Source organism: Poecile atricapillus, chromosome 6 (assembly GCF_030490865.1).
Source record: "Poecile atricapillus isolate bPoeAtr1 chromosome 6, bPoeAtr1.hap1, whole genome shotgun sequence".
In the NCBI taxonomy this organism is placed as follows: domain Eukaryota; kingdom Metazoa; phylum Chordata; class Aves; order Passeriformes; family Paridae; genus Poecile; species Poecile atricapillus.
Genome location: NC_081254.1, coordinates 11,418,822 through 11,434,343, shown reverse-complemented (window position 1 = coordinate 11,434,343; position 15,522 = coordinate 11,418,822). Strand labels below are relative to the sequence as shown.

The 15,522-nt window shown below is 38.4% G+C and overlaps 1 protein-coding gene across 11 annotated transcripts in view; it reads right to left on the bottom strand.

Moving 5' to 3' along the window:
* Positions 1-15,522, bottom strand: part of LDB3 (LIM domain binding 3) — a 116,486-nt gene that overhangs the window by 45,684 nt on the left and 55,280 nt on the right. For 7 of the 11 annotated variants that reach the window (XM_058840694.1, XM_058840693.1, XM_058840695.1 and 4 more), the window contains one exon: positions 12,631-13,037. In XM_058840694.1, the coding sequence (XP_058696677.1) occupies positions 12,631-13,037 (407 nt within the window). Of the gene's footprint in view, positions 1-4,188; positions 4,393-7,755; positions 7,779-12,630; positions 13,038-15,522 lie in introns of all 11 variants that reach the window. The other 4 variants (XM_058840697.1, XM_058840700.1, XM_058840704.1 and 1 more) reach the window with 2 other exon arrangements.

The window sequence follows — 15,522 nt, the reverse complement described above, 5'->3', positions numbered from 1 at the left end:
TCCCAGCTGACACAATCCTCTTCTTCAGCAGTATGTAATATACACTGGTTTTATGGATTTACACATGATAGCATGTATTTATGTCCTTCATAACCCTCATATATGCAAGCTTTTCACTTTCTCAAGGAGCCACCAAAGTACAAGCCCCAGATAAGTTTTTTGTGTGTTTCAGCACAATCAGCTGTGGGGTGCAACACAGCTTAGAAAGGTGAATTTCGAGAAAAACTTGACTCTTCAGTTTAAGCTCTGCCATTAAACATACAAGTTATGCAAAAAAGTCCCTCAGTGTGAAAGATGGCCTGTAGGAGGAAGCAGTTATTTTCCAGCTCCTTTTTTAGCTCATGTTTCCTAACCACAATCCTTACTCTAGCAGGTACAGAAGGCAGAATACAGACTTGTTTATTTTGGGAAGGCTGTGCCATCAGTGGCTTCCATTAGTGCTGCTCCAGTTTGCAGCAATGGACAAAGTGGCACCATAGCCTTCTTTAGGTGGAAGAGGGGAGAAAGAGCAGCAGTCCTCCTCTTCTGGCCCATCACACATGGCTGAAAGGCTTGCTGAGGCAGGAAAGAAAGCACAGTAGTGAGTTTTGCCTTCTCCTCCCTTCTGCAGGAATAGTCTTTGCATGGAAAAGAGATTCTCTGCAATAGCAACAGTAAGTCACAGCAACACCCTCGGCACTGCTCTGCTGATGTTTCTGACACTTGGCTATGCTGAAAGTTCTGTCACATTAAAGTTCCCCAAAAGATCACCCTGTTTTCAAGTCCCCAAGGCGCTTCAGGGTGCTTCACACCCAGAACCTGCCCCTTATGAATACCAGAAGTGACTGTCTGATGTGGGTCAACAGTTAACTTTATATCCCCACACTAACTTCTTAATTTTGTGGAAGCTTAAAAACCTGCTGTATGGGACAGAAAAATTCCCAGCTGAACACTGTTCTAAAGTGGACAATAAACCACTAGATAGACAGTGCTGCTGATTTGAGCCACCGACCACTGTGGCAGCAGCGGTGTGCCAGGCACAGACAGTTCAAATTCCTCTATTTAAATCCTCTACCGCAAATGCTTTCTTCTCATATTATGACCACTGTACAAAAAAGCAGTTCAACAGTTTATGTATAGATATGCCATTAACTCAAGCATTGTTAAAAAACTAGAGCTGGAGGCTGGACTACAAATTTCACAGTAGCAATGTGTGGCATTAATATGATATATTAATATCCGTATGGTAGATGATTAAGGCAGGAAATGGAGCTTGGTGAATTAACCTCCCCAGCAGAGTAAAACATGCTCATATAAATTGAACTAAATTAATGCAATACATTGGAGTACTTCCAACTCTGTCTTTAATTCAGCAGGCCTTTTTCTTTTTTAAAAAACATAATTATATTGTGGGTGAGCAACTAAGATCTATGAGCCACTCAGCGTGGAAGTGTAAAATAGAGCACATCACTGATTATGAGCATTTCATAAACCTAAATGTGACAGTTGATCCTTAAAGACAACCTAAAGATGCACATAACCATGTTAATACCTCTGTTATACCTCTTTGTAATTTAATTTCTTTCCATCTGGGTGCAGATGTTCACAAATATCATGCATCTTTAAGCATATTTTTTTAAACTGATGCTATTGGAAAAAAACCCTCTTCCCAAAAGGGTTAGAGCTGTTGGAGGTTTTTATTCTAGAGACTAAGGTATTCTAATATGAGTCAATAAAAATAATTTTCCTTTTTTTTTTTTACTACCATTTAAGTCACATATTCTTAACATTAAAACAAGCTTTAAAGACAGTCAAATCTCTGAATAAGCACCAATGGGATTTTATTTTTTTGAGTTCATTATAAATTGTGGTTTACTATGTGAACCACTCCCTGGAGTCATTATTCAGATTTAATTTTGGTAGGTATTAAGTAAAAACTTAGGAACACTGCAGTGTTCTACCCTTGATGTAGACATACAACGAAATATTATGACATCAGCTATTAGATTGATTCCAGCTATTTTAAAAAAAGCTCTTAAGAGATAGAAACCCCACGACCCAACAAACGAAAGTTAATGTAGACTGGAAAATAGCCAGCAAAGTTGACTTATTGTAGAGGACACACAAGAACTTAGTTTGTACAATCACATTATTGATTCTTCTACTTCAACTGTCAAACCTTATCCCTGATAAAGGTGCTGGATTTATGTCTTTATACAGCTTGTGAATTTGGCTAAAACTGCATAATGGAATTTAGAAGTGGTTTGACATGAATGTACTGAAAATGCACTGTCCACATGGTTTTGCTGCAGCCACTTGATTCTTGATTTAGCAAGATCAATTAAAACAGAAAAACAAAGAGTAGGAAAATATATAAAGCCAGGGCATTCAAAATTTTCTACTTTTAAGTTTCAGCATAGAATTTGAGTATGAGTAATTCTGTTCTTCCCTTTATGTTTTCCATGGTGATCCAGTAAGACTTATTTCTAAGTGACAAGAGCCTGACTGAACTCATGAAGTTACAACATCACTGATTTCAAATGGTCAAACTAGAAAATTAGTTCTTATCTTAAGCCTGTCTGTCCTTCATCATTGATAAAATAAGTAAATTGTTCCCAGCTGCTGTCTGCCCTTTAGATGTGCAGTCTGAGTGTGCTTACCACCCTACAGACACTTGGGGAAAATGAAAAGGACTGAGATTATTAATAAAGAACCAAGACCAAATTATAGGCTGGTAATTGAGACAAAATCAATCAGCACACAATTTGCTGCTGGTCAGCTTTTCTATTAAAAACTTCTCATACAAATACTTCCACATTAAGCATAATCTTAACTCAGACTTGATTGATTAAGCAAGCTAAAGAGCATCTTGGTTTCCACTGCAAATTAAAGTTCAGAATATCACAGAGGAAACAAAAGGAAATTTATAAAATGAAAAGGATACACATATTCAGCATTAACTTTATAATCATCTGATCTTTTAAATAGGTACATTTTTAAAACATTGCTATTTGCATCATATAATGCTACAGCACTTAATAGGAAGTGCCAGTGTATAATAAAATGTCTCCTATAATCTATGCCTGTGGAAGATGTGAACCCTTATAAAGAACACCAATGAACTTCTTTGTACTTCACTAATTGGAAATATGAGTCTACTCAACACCTGTGGAGATTCACTGAGTCATGGCCAAAGCCAGCCAAAGGTATTGCTTGTGATCCATCAGGGGAGAGAGCTGTGATGAACAACAGTATTGGTGCAAAAAGTTAGCAGAAAAGAAAAGTAATTATAAAATAGAGAGAAAAATGGCCAGCAAAGGGAGAACAGCAAATACATAAACCATCCTCATTTTAAATAAGCCTCCAGCTAATGAATATGAAAAAGAAACTACGTTAAAGTGTGTTGCTATACCTGTATTTTGGTGTCAAGTCAAAGGAAAGCAATTTCTATTTTGGGTAGAAGTGCACCCAGTAAAAGAGAAACCTGGCTACATTTATTGCATATATAATTTCAGTAAAGTTATTACAAGTCTGGATAAGTAAATCAGATAAGATTTCCAGAAACATGCATTGGAAAAGCAGAGTTATTAAAGATCAGTGGATTTTGCCATAGTCCAAAGGATCTGTGTAAAACACATATACTGTATGTAAACATACATAAAAAAATATAGCAAAACACTCCATCCTGAAGAACAAAACAGTAGCCAGCACTAAATAAATATTTTTCATTCTTCATCTACATCTCAGTAACAATTCCACCCCATTTTTCTGTCCTTTCTGAGCTATGCATGTAATAGTGACTATAATAAATCATAGTTGTCAGGAATGAAAAGCTATCCAATATCATATACAGAGCATTAGATGTATTTTTGTGGGGTTTACCAGTTCTAGGAGGAATACCAAAAAAATCTAGGTTAAATTAAGGTACCCTTTAAAATTAACCCCTCCATGGTAGGGGGTTGGAACTAGATGATCTTTAAGGTCCCCTCCAACAGCAAGCCATGATATGATTTTCTAGTGATCCATCCTTCTAACTTCAAAACAAGAAAGTGCTTTTGGACACTGTCTAGGATTGATACACATTTTTCATGTGTAATATACCCCAGGAAAAAAGAAAAGAAGTTCAGAAAGAGAAAATGTTTCATGCAGGTAGGGATGTTACAAGTACCATGCAGAGAAAGAGCATTCCACAGAAGGAAATAACCTTACCCAGCAAATTCTCCACCCTGGGCTTGTGCCTGGCCTGCAATTGCATCCATGATAGCATCCTGGGAATACATGCTGATCGGGGTGTTATACTGCGCGTGAATTATGGTAGCCTTGCCGCCAAGGCCCTTCACCTCAATGGGTTTGTGGGTAGACAGGGCAGAGTCCTTCAGGACATTGGGGTTGAAACGCTCCGTGAAGTCCGTGCTGGGTTATGCAAGAGTGAGGTTCCATGGGGAAGGGGTGGGGGGGAAGAAAGGAGAGAGGCGTGAAGTTAAGTGAGGGAAGCACCACCAAGAGAGGAGTGTGCACGTCTGTTCATGGCACCTCACCACCAAAGCTTCTCATCAGAGAAGAGCAGACAACATAAGTACCAAGCCACAGCAAAAAGATGGCTGTGCTAATGGATGTAATTTTTGGGTTGGCCCAAAAAGGAAAAAAAAAGGTGAAATAGCTGTCACTGTATTAAAATACCACAAAAAATGCTTAAGTATCTGTGTGATACTTACATATAACAAAATTCTGTTGTTACATGCATGTATCCATCTAAGTGTATACAGACATGCACATGTAATATATGCATGCCCATGGGATGTACATGCACAAATTCACACTTTTTTTTTCCATCTATTTGTGTTTTCAGAAGGGTCTTACAAAGGTCTAGAAAGTATAGTGAAGTGAACAGGTATCAGGTTCTCTATTATTTAGAAGGTTTCAGTACTTTCTGTCTGTGTTATTAATCACAGTGAAATTTAGTACTTGAGCCTTTTAATCTTCAAGGCCTTCCTCACAAAGACTAAATCTTCCCAAAATCTCTGTACAGCCAGCCTGAAGTGCTGCTATGGCATGGTAAATACTCAGTCCCAGATCAAAATACACAACACTGCAACCAACGGGACAAGTGCAGTTGGAAGACTTGCTGCCTTAGTTTCCAGCAACTCCACTTACAAGGAAAGATTTTATATTTGACAGACTGACCCCACAAGCAAGCTACCTGAAGCTCCCATGACACCAGAATGAGTCAGTTTGATGTCAGACTGCAGCCAAAGAGCAGCTGGTTTTCTTGTAGGGCTGAGTTGTGCACAGCTCCAGTCCTAGAGCTGGGACTGAGCACTGCCCAGAGTTCCAATGAACAAGCTAAACCTCAGTCTGTCAGCCACTAATGTGGCTGCTCTTCTTCAAACTATGGGAGAGCAGGTGAATCTCTAGTCTGCTGTTCCTGTCCTGCCAGCAGCAGGAGGATGCCAGCAGGAGAGATTCCACACACTCACCAAACTGGACAAAACTGGGAATTCTGTCCTTTGTGAAATAACAGATATTTCATAAATGTTTCGTTCAGAACTGAATCCAAAATCTGGAAATGGATATTTCTGTCCTCACAGAAGAAATGCCAAATAATTTAATTCCATTTGACTTGAACTATTTTCCTTTCCAGTTCAAGTCATTAGACTGTAAGTTTATTGGCTAATACTGTTTTTCTCTTTACACACACAAGTGTGCTTGTTTACCCAGTGGGTGAGATTTAAAACTGAACCCTCAACCCAGCATGATGGAAAAGGTAAAATCAAGTAAGGCTGGCAGCCATCTGACTTAATTTTCTGGAGATTATCACAGGTACTGTGCCACCTCTGAAGCCAGCCAGGGGATTCTGCTCTGTTTTCAGCCTTTTGTTTGGTGGGATGCCCTGACTGAGGACGGACAGAGAGAGATACAGTCACATATTGCAAATCCTTGATAGAACATCGACAGCCACATGCACAAGGACCAGAGACACACAGGTGCACATGCTGCATTACAGCCACAGACTTCAGTTGCACATGCCAACATTTTAAGGGAGGGAACCAGGAAGCAGCATTATGCATTCAAAAAGTGAAAATTATCTTTTTACAAAGATATTCTCACATTTAAAATACAACTCCCTTAACTATTCATCACCTCTGACAATTCTATAATTACACTGACATAATCTCTTGAGGGGTGATGCGAAGAGATGTGCAGGTTGGTGTACTGAGCATGCATATGCCTGACTTCAACAATATCTCTTTTCTTTGTAATACCCTAAATAATCACATGATAATTACAAACACATAGGTCCTCAAGATCTTGGATTTGGTGTTCTCTTTTTTTTTCACACTGTTGGAAGTACTAAAGAAATTCTAAACCCAAGATCTGAGAAGACTGTGTGAAGGAAAGGACAGAAGTAAAATATGCCACCTTTAAAGAATAATGCTGTTCTAAGCAATTGGTTTCCACAGTCAGAGAGAAATCAAAGCTACTAATTTCAGAACAGCCTAAACTTCCCTCATGGTAGCAGCAGGAATCATTTGGGCTTTCACTTGTCTTTAAACAGTTTTAGTGATGTCTTTCAAAAGGTTTTAGTCACATTACATACATCAAGGCTAAACTTCCCCTGAAGTTAACAGGATTCCCATAAAAATAACAGAAAAAAGTACAGATTGACAACTGCTGAGTTATTTTTCTAACTCTGGAAGCAAACAGAAGATATTAGTGCTTGTAAGGAGTGCTGGGCTCTAAGACAAAATGGCAAAGAGACAGCACCTCTGCAAAATGAATGGGATCTTTCTCCTAAGCTAGAAAAGGATCATGAAAAACAAATCCCAAAGCAAGAAAGATTACAAACACCCCCTATAAAGTGACTTCTGCTCTCTAAGACAATCCTGTCAGAATAATTATTAATGTAAACTGGCAAGGGTTTTTCACTCCAAAGGAGTTACATCATCACACCCACATGTCACTGAAATCAACAGAGAATGACAGATCAGTGTAAATTATATTCACTAAATATTATTTCTTTCAACTTTATGTATTCTACTACTTCTAACTTTGTACTGTCAGTTTAAATTTTACATTTAACTATTAGAAATATTTATTTTATACTCAATTTAACCCAGCCTCTGGCAATTTATGGACAACACTTGGGTCAGAGGCAAAAAGTAAGAGTTTAGAGACAACCCTCGGCCCCCAGAAAACTAAAGGTCAAAACTGAGGACCCTCTGAAATCTCCTAAATAAAGCAGATCAATCATGTTTTCAAATCAATAGTAATTCATTTTTTGGGCAATAGATTTATCAAAGTAAATTACTTTGTAGATTTTTTTTTGCTACTTCAGTATCTTACTAAATCTGAATTTTAGCAGACTTTAGAAATCAATTTAACATTGAAGCTAAAAGTACTTTACTAATAACACACCAAAAAAGGCTCAGATATCTCCAGATTCTGAGGGCATGAAGATGACTTCAAGATTCAAGAGGACTTAAACCTGCCCATAGAAGCAAAACCACCTGAAAGCCTTTAGAAGAACTGGGCAGGCTCAGCTGGCAGCTCCATTCACAGCATTAGAGCATCACCAAGAAATGCCAAGCGGGAGCACTGCTGGACAGCAAGGGCAGCGCAGGGCGCCTGCCACACCAAGCAGATGTTTTAAAAAATACTTGCACTTGCAAGCAGACACAGCAGGAACACGGGGGGGGATCATGCTACCCCAGAAAACACATCTTCACACACACAGCGTCACACAAATATCTGGCACTACACAGAGGTGATACTAACTTGGCAGCGGTGTTGGTTATGACCTAGAAGAAGAGAAAGAGAACAAACAACATCAAAACCAACCACACAGAAAAAAGTCAATAGTTTGTAGACTGCAAAGGGCAAAAAGTATTTACAAAAGATTACTCCAGCTCTTCTCAGACCATCTACAAATAAGAACAAAGAGTAAATATATGCCTAAAATCCCCAACATGATTAAGAAAGGAAAAAATGCAGGGATTATAGTTGATCCACCAGGACTTATTGGGGTACTATGGCATTTTGGCTGACCCTTGAACATGATCTTATTGCTGTGCATCCTTAAAAGTACTGCTACCAAAGTGAAGGGAGGAAGGAGTAGAGGGAAAAAAGGAGGATTTTCAGAGTATATTCTCATCTGAAAGTAGCAAGTGAGTGGTAGAAACTATATTTTTCTCTTAGATGCTGAATATTCAGGGATGAAGTCTGTTCTCAGGCCACCCTGAGAGTTAGTTTTGCAAGACTGATTTGTAAGTCTTGGTACATGCTGGAGAAACTCCAAAGAATATATTAGCAAATGTTTTAAAGCTAAAACTATGCAAAATGCCTTTGTATGTAACAAAGCAATTGCCTAAATATGACTGTACCTACATTATACCAAGAGAAGTGTAAGCCAAGTATGTTCACACTCCATTCCTGCATCTCTGCATAAACCAGTGATGGTGCTTGCACAGTAATTCCAAAGGATATATCCACAGGATAAAGCTGGGAAGCTGGGAGTGCAGAACAGAGTGTGTTCAGTCTGGACTATGGTGCTCTATCCAATAATTCTTTATGGTGGTTGCACAAATAACAGTAATAGGCTGTGATGTTTATTTCAGATTTTTTTTCCAAAGCTTAGAATACCCACATTCTGCTGTTTTCTTGGTTGAAGACTAATTAATCATATTTTGTGCAAAATAAAGAGAAAGAGATCCAGGGTCAGTTAATAAACTTTTCTCCTTACTTGGCTGATTGGAATAGTATTGACAGAACTGGGCACTGAGGATTCTAACTTGCTGCTGTGACATTTCTGTATCTGGGACTGATACAAAATACTGGACAGAAAAGTTTCACTGTCCAGAGTGATATTTCAAGTGAATTTGGCTCCTCCTACTTTTTTCCTTGCAGAACCTTTGATATTACTGCTTCTTCCTACATATGATCCTTTTGCCTTGACTCATCCAACAGCAGTTTTCATGATCAAAAGCACTCTAATGAGCCAAAGCTGCAGTAAAGGCTTTGCACTTCTGCATTTCCATGGTAAAGCAATCACAGATCACCCTCTGTAGCTACTGATCAGACTCCCAGATTTGAAAATATTCTTCTAGCTTTATAAACCCTACATTAAGCCAAATATATCAGTCTCTTACAGGAACTGGTAGAGATATATTAGGAACAAGCTGCAGCCTGTAAGCTGTAGGTGTATGTGGGACAGCTGGGCACTCATTTACAATGAAACCAAGTGTAATGGCATAATTTTCTGACTCAGCTAGGCATCTATCATACATATAAAATAACATTTTCAAGGCAGAACTACCAAACCCCTAAAATACACCTTAATTAAAGGAATATAAGAGTACGTCCACAGAAAAGAAACACTATGTGCACACACTAAGAACAGCTCAGCAGTCATGTCTTAGTAAAGATTTTTGAGACGTGAAGAGGCTCCTGTAGCTTCTTTCAGGAACAGTAATGCTTTGCTTCTCCTTATGTTAAGGATGTGATGAGAAAATTCCTCCCAGTTCAGAACCACACATTATTTTACTTTGATTCTATATAGGGACATGGCTGGAACACCCAGCTCGCTGCTTGCAGAGGTCACACAGTAAGAGGCCAGTAACCCAAGCCACCTGGCACATACTTGTGGGACAGGTATTTACTGCCCTTGCCCTACAGTGTGAAAAATAACTTCCTCTGGAATGAAAAAGAGGCACATGTTACAAACTATGACTCACTGTTCATATTTATTCATACACTCCAGAGCTTTCAGCACATCACGTTCCACACTCCTAACAGGCTATCTCATTTTTCACCTTGGGTCAGAGTGATAAAGCTTTAATGTAAAATTTATCAGACAAACAGATGCTTGTTATTCTTCACAGATCAAGGAAATAATCTCAAAATTTATTTCAGCTTCTTGATAGGATTTTCCAAAGCGTTTAGCTAAACCTGTAACAGCAATTCACACAATTAAATTTAAATAATTTGGTGAAAAGGGCACAGAATTAAAATATACCTTAAGTTCACTTCTCATGCTTGAACTTTCTCACAGCTTTTACCATACAGCTAAGTGCACGTTTGTGAAAGCACAATTAATTCAGCTTTGGAGCACCACAATATCACAACCACGTTGTATTATATGGTTAGAACGTTCCCAACAAAGACCAGAGCTGATTTTGTAGTGCTCACAGTACTTCCTTATTCACATATATGCATTGTGAGATTGAGATTATCATGGATGCCACCACATCCTAAGATAGTTACAGGCTCCATGTTTTTCTCCACAGAGCAGGAGGCAAGATACTTCTTACTTCATGGATAACAGTCAAGTGAGAGTGGGAATGATAGCACTACTGAGCTCTGAATTTTCTCTGCATGTCAACAGAGATGTACACTTCTCTAAATCTCAGAGAAGTTACTTGACAATACACATTTATTTAGTGCTTCTGGGCTCTTTCATCTTTTCAGAATGTTCCTGCACTGCAAGATAAGGTTTTTTTTATTTTCTTGTTTGTTCATCACTATTACAGATAGTAAAGGCAGATAGCAGTTCCCTAAAATTTTGTTCAAACTGAATAGAAAGGCTCACATTGACTTTAGTGAGTGATGGATGCAGCTGTGTTGTATTCTGATAACAAACAGTCACAATGCTGAGCCATCCAAAATTCAGCCCCTTCACCCTCACCCCTGCAGGTATTAAGGAGGGTTATGAACATAGTGGAGAAAAAGACAAGATATAATCCCAGGAAGCTCTGTATATTGAAATAAGACAAGAATTGGTATTCTTCAGAAAACTCTAATTTAAGAGAGAAGTATTCTGAGGTTTATTTTTCTGATCTTGCTTACTAACTGAAATTACTTTCTTTTAAACAGTAATTGCTTTACTTAATTATCCACTATAAGAACGGATGATAGAATTTTCTCAGATAAGTTAATTAGGATTGTTAATGTTGAGTGCTCAAGAGAGTGGCAGTGAATAATCTTAAACTGCTTGAATCATCTAAAACAGGTGTATGTGCTCTTGTAATAAGATGAAATGTCCCTACTTTGCTACAAGTTAAAACCTCTTGGTTTTACTTTTGCAAAGAGCTTCTGCAAAGGGATATAAAGTACTTGAAGATATGCATTTGCTATCAGACCTTGAGCAGATTGTCAGAAGTTTCTGGTTTTCCTTGTATAGCCAAGTCCCTAGTTTAAAAAAAATACTTTTCCCCATATTCCTAACAATAAATAAATTTATTCTAATTTAGAAAAACAACAAACAAAGAACCCACATGTAAGAGACGGTCTGAAGCTTCCCTCATTTGCCCCACAACCGTCACAAGAACAGAGACTAAGACCCTGAGGAGCCCAAGGGACTTTGTACAGGGGTTCTGGCCTGGTTGAGGTTGATGCTTGCTAAGTGACTATTTGCAGGTGTGCTTGCTGTGCTGCCATGGTACCCTGCCTTCGTTCCTGCTGCTGAGCAGGGGCTTGTACAGAGCAGCCTGTTCTGTACCTTACACCTGCTTCCCAGAGCAAGGGGTCTCATCACAATAGCCCAGGAATTTCCCCACCTCCTGGCCAGCTGCCCCTCGCTTTTGAAACAGACTATAAAAGTGACTTTCTAAGTTACTATCTGAGAGAGAGATCTCCCCATGGAAGAAGACACCAGCGCCCCCAGGTCATCTGTTGGTAGCTATAACCCCCCCTTTTCCTCTCTTTTTACTTTGCCTCTTTATCTCTCTCTCTCTTTCTCTCCCTCTCATCTGTAGCATAACCCTTGTTGTTGGCACTAAAATAAAGGTTGCTAAATTATTGCTGTTGTGATTTAAACCGAAATCCCTTGGTGTCCTTTCTGCACTCTGAGATCAAACGAATCTCGCACGACTCCCGCTTGTGTTAGCGGATTGTGACACCAAAAATAAACTAAAAAGTTATATTTTTTTGATGATTTATACATGAAGGCAAAAAAATCAAGAAAACCTGTTTCTTACTGCTTTTTCTCATGTACTGTAGTCAGAACTCACTCCATAAACCTACTAATAAAACAGGTGACCTGCAATACAGGAATATGGAAAACCTTGACAGCATGGGATAAAACTATCTGGGCAGTATCTGGAGATCTTTCGTTGTTACAGCAAAGTTAACATTAAAGCTAGCAGATGCAAGACATTCTTCAAACCGGAGGATTCAAAATATTGCAGTTCTGACTCATTTTACATAGGAAAGCCAACACATTAAGGCAGGAATTACAGCAAGACCTGCCAGTGCTGGTCAAAGTCATTTCTCTTTAGCAAAGTACTGAAGATCAGGTGTGGTTTACAGCAGCTGCTCTGATGTCTGACAGCAATATTTGGTTCTCTGAGACTCCATGCATTAGTCAGAACTGCTGAGTTCTACAACCCTGAGATGATTACAGTTACTTCAGTCCTAGTGCTCCCCATCATGCTCTGCTGACTATTGCTAATCCATGCTGCACTTCAGATACCAACAACCATTGCTCTGTAATGGCAATGTGTGTATGTTTTGGGGGCTACTGGAAAATTTAATGATTGATCCAGACCTTAATCATGATTGCCAGACAAATGCACAATAGGGTAAGCACCATTACATTCACTGTTCAGCAAATTCATTACTTATTGAAATAATTGAAGATGTTACCATATTACCTACCCTCTAGGAAGTCCACCTTCTGAAGCCCTTCGGTTGAGACTCAATTTATGCATCTCAGCCATTTCCCTCAGGGTCTCTGCCGAGTAAAGGCCAATGGGGTTGTTATACTGCCTTGCAGGGCTCAGCTGGTGTGCAGGGCTACTGCCACCAGCCAAAGCAGGGCTTGCTTTGGAACCTAAAGTGCTCTTGGCAGGTGAAATGTCAGAAGTCACAGACTGAGAGGACATGGAAGATCTAACTGTGGTAGTCTTTAGGTAGGAAGAGCTATCTGAAAGGCTGATCTCTTGCTGGTTGAGGTAGCCTGAAAATGTTCCATTGGTTGCTAAAACACTACTCATAGGCCCAGTCGCCGTGTTAGTTAGAGGGCTGAAGGTTGTTCTGTTGCCATTGATTTCCCAAGCAGGTTCCTGTAGTAGCAAACATGCAGGCCAAGAAAAGAAAAAAAAGAAAAGAGCAATCATAGAACACATGCAAAAACAACATATCTGCAATTAATACTGTAATACATAGTCATAAACTAGCAATAAATAGATTGGAGCCAAAGCATTCAAACTTTCAGGGAAGATTTTCAACAAAGAAATGCATTGTTTCAAAATAAGGGAAGCAAAACCAACTCAGGCATTTCTTTACCAGGTTTTAGTTGAAATCAACAATTAAAGCATTTGCTACTAGTCAACCTCACAGCAATAATTTTATATTAAGCCAACACTGTCCATTAATTTCTAGAATAATTAAGAAATCTTAAAAAAAAAAGTCTTGAGGTAAGAATCATTTTAGATCATGTACAACCATAAAAGTCAATGCCATTATAATAAAGACACAATGATTCTAAACCACACCACTCTGTTTTCTATGAGTGCAGTTGAAGTTATGGAAGTTATGCACTGCTTTTCTGGGCTCTGGTTCATGCTGATCAGGCCATGCAGCAGGGTTAGCAGAGACACCAACAGGACTCAAAAACATGTACTGCTCCACAGAGAGGTTGCCCCTATGCTGATTGTTCCTGCTTAATTTCCACTTGAGGGAATGTGTGCTTGAGTATGCAGGTGTGTGTATGATCCTACAGTCCTGTGCCAGATAATATTCCTAACTGGGACAGCAGCAGATATTGCCTTAGCCAAAGGAATCTCTCCTACAATGCCTACACCCATAGAAGTCTGTGCTGATGCTCATATTCAAACAAATCTACCAAAAACTCATCCTGAAAAAACTCAATCGAACATTTTAGTTCCATAAATGATTCATGATAAATGCACTTTAGTGAAACCAAAATAAGAGGCGATATAAATAATGAAAAATGCTCACAGCTAAAAGGCCCAGCAATGCTGGCTACTTGCTGCAGTCCAGCTCAGGGGACATCAGCCTGAAGAAGGAAGGGAGCCCACAATCTGGCCTCAATGATAGCCAGTTCAAGAGCAGGTGGTTGCCTGCAGAGATGTTTTGCCTCATTCACTGGCAATTCAATCATCATCTTTAACACCTTACACTCATCTGCCCCCACAGCCTTGCATGAAATACAGGCCTAAGAATAATTTGGCCTCTAATTCTATACTTTTGCTAGTACTGGTTATCATTAATGTAATTTACTAATTTTGATACTATGGTCCATGAAAAAAAAAATTATATAATTATATATAATATGTATAATTTTATATAATATTTACATATTTATATATAATATAGATGATTATATATTATTATATATAATAATCCTTTTGGATTTTTCTAAATTGCATATATAAATTTGGGTGCATGCCTTTGAAAAAAAAATCAAGATAATATGCCTTGATTAATTAAAATTTATTGAAAAAAACCCCTTAAGGTCTAAGGATATAAATAATCATAACATTAAACACATTTAAGACATTTTCAATCAAAAATATAAGGCAGATAAAATTAACTGTGATAATTTTCCTTAGTGATAAACAGGAAGAGATTTTAGCTGGCATTAATAGCTGCCCGAGGCTGTAGAAACAGATAATCCTAAAAGCATTTTCAGACCATGCCTTTTTAAATAAATACATTTGTAATACATACTTTGGTTATTATACCCTGACACTGAAAACAGCAAATAAAAATCCTTTCCAGTGGCCTATTGAAAGCTTCCGGATATCATTAAATAAACAGAGAACTGGTTCTCTCCAAAAATGCGTTCATAAAGAGGCACAACGCCATGTTCAAAAATTAAGTAATCACTTGGGCAAACCATTTTTACATGCCAGCACAAAGGGACAAAACAATTATCAAATAAAAAATAAACACAGAGGTAATAGAAAAGAAAAAGGATAGGCTGCAGTTATGTTCATTTTTTACCCTGAAAATTCCATGGCTTTTAGTTAACTGTGGTTTTCTTCCTATACCCCAAAATAAAAGGACATGCAAGGAGAGATGATAGTAAAGTATCAATTGCAAGTGCTAATTAGAGAAATGGCAGATATTTCCTTAACCTAATGCATTTTCATAGTCTTGGTGTTACTGGACAGCAACAATAGACAAAGGGAAAATTATAGGACAGTCATAAAAAATTATGGCTAATGATTTTGCTACTTCTTGGAATGAATGTAGCTCTGGTTTTGCTCCTCAAATAATCTTTAGCTGGAATACCAGCATGCTGGCAAATCAGCATTAGAATTCTTAAGAACCCAGCAGTGCCAGGTTAGCAATCTCCACTTTGAGTTCATATTTTGGATAGTTGTAGGGCAGTTGTTTTCCCTGTGTTGTGGGGGAGGAAATGGATAAAACAGGAAATGTCTAAGGGAGCAGCTGTATTACTTCTTCCAAAGAATTACTGCCTCATCATCAGCATATTTAGCTCTTTCCTTTTGTGACTAACAAAAAAACCTCTGATTCAGTTTACTCCTGGGAGAATATTGTAGAATTACGTTTTGTCTC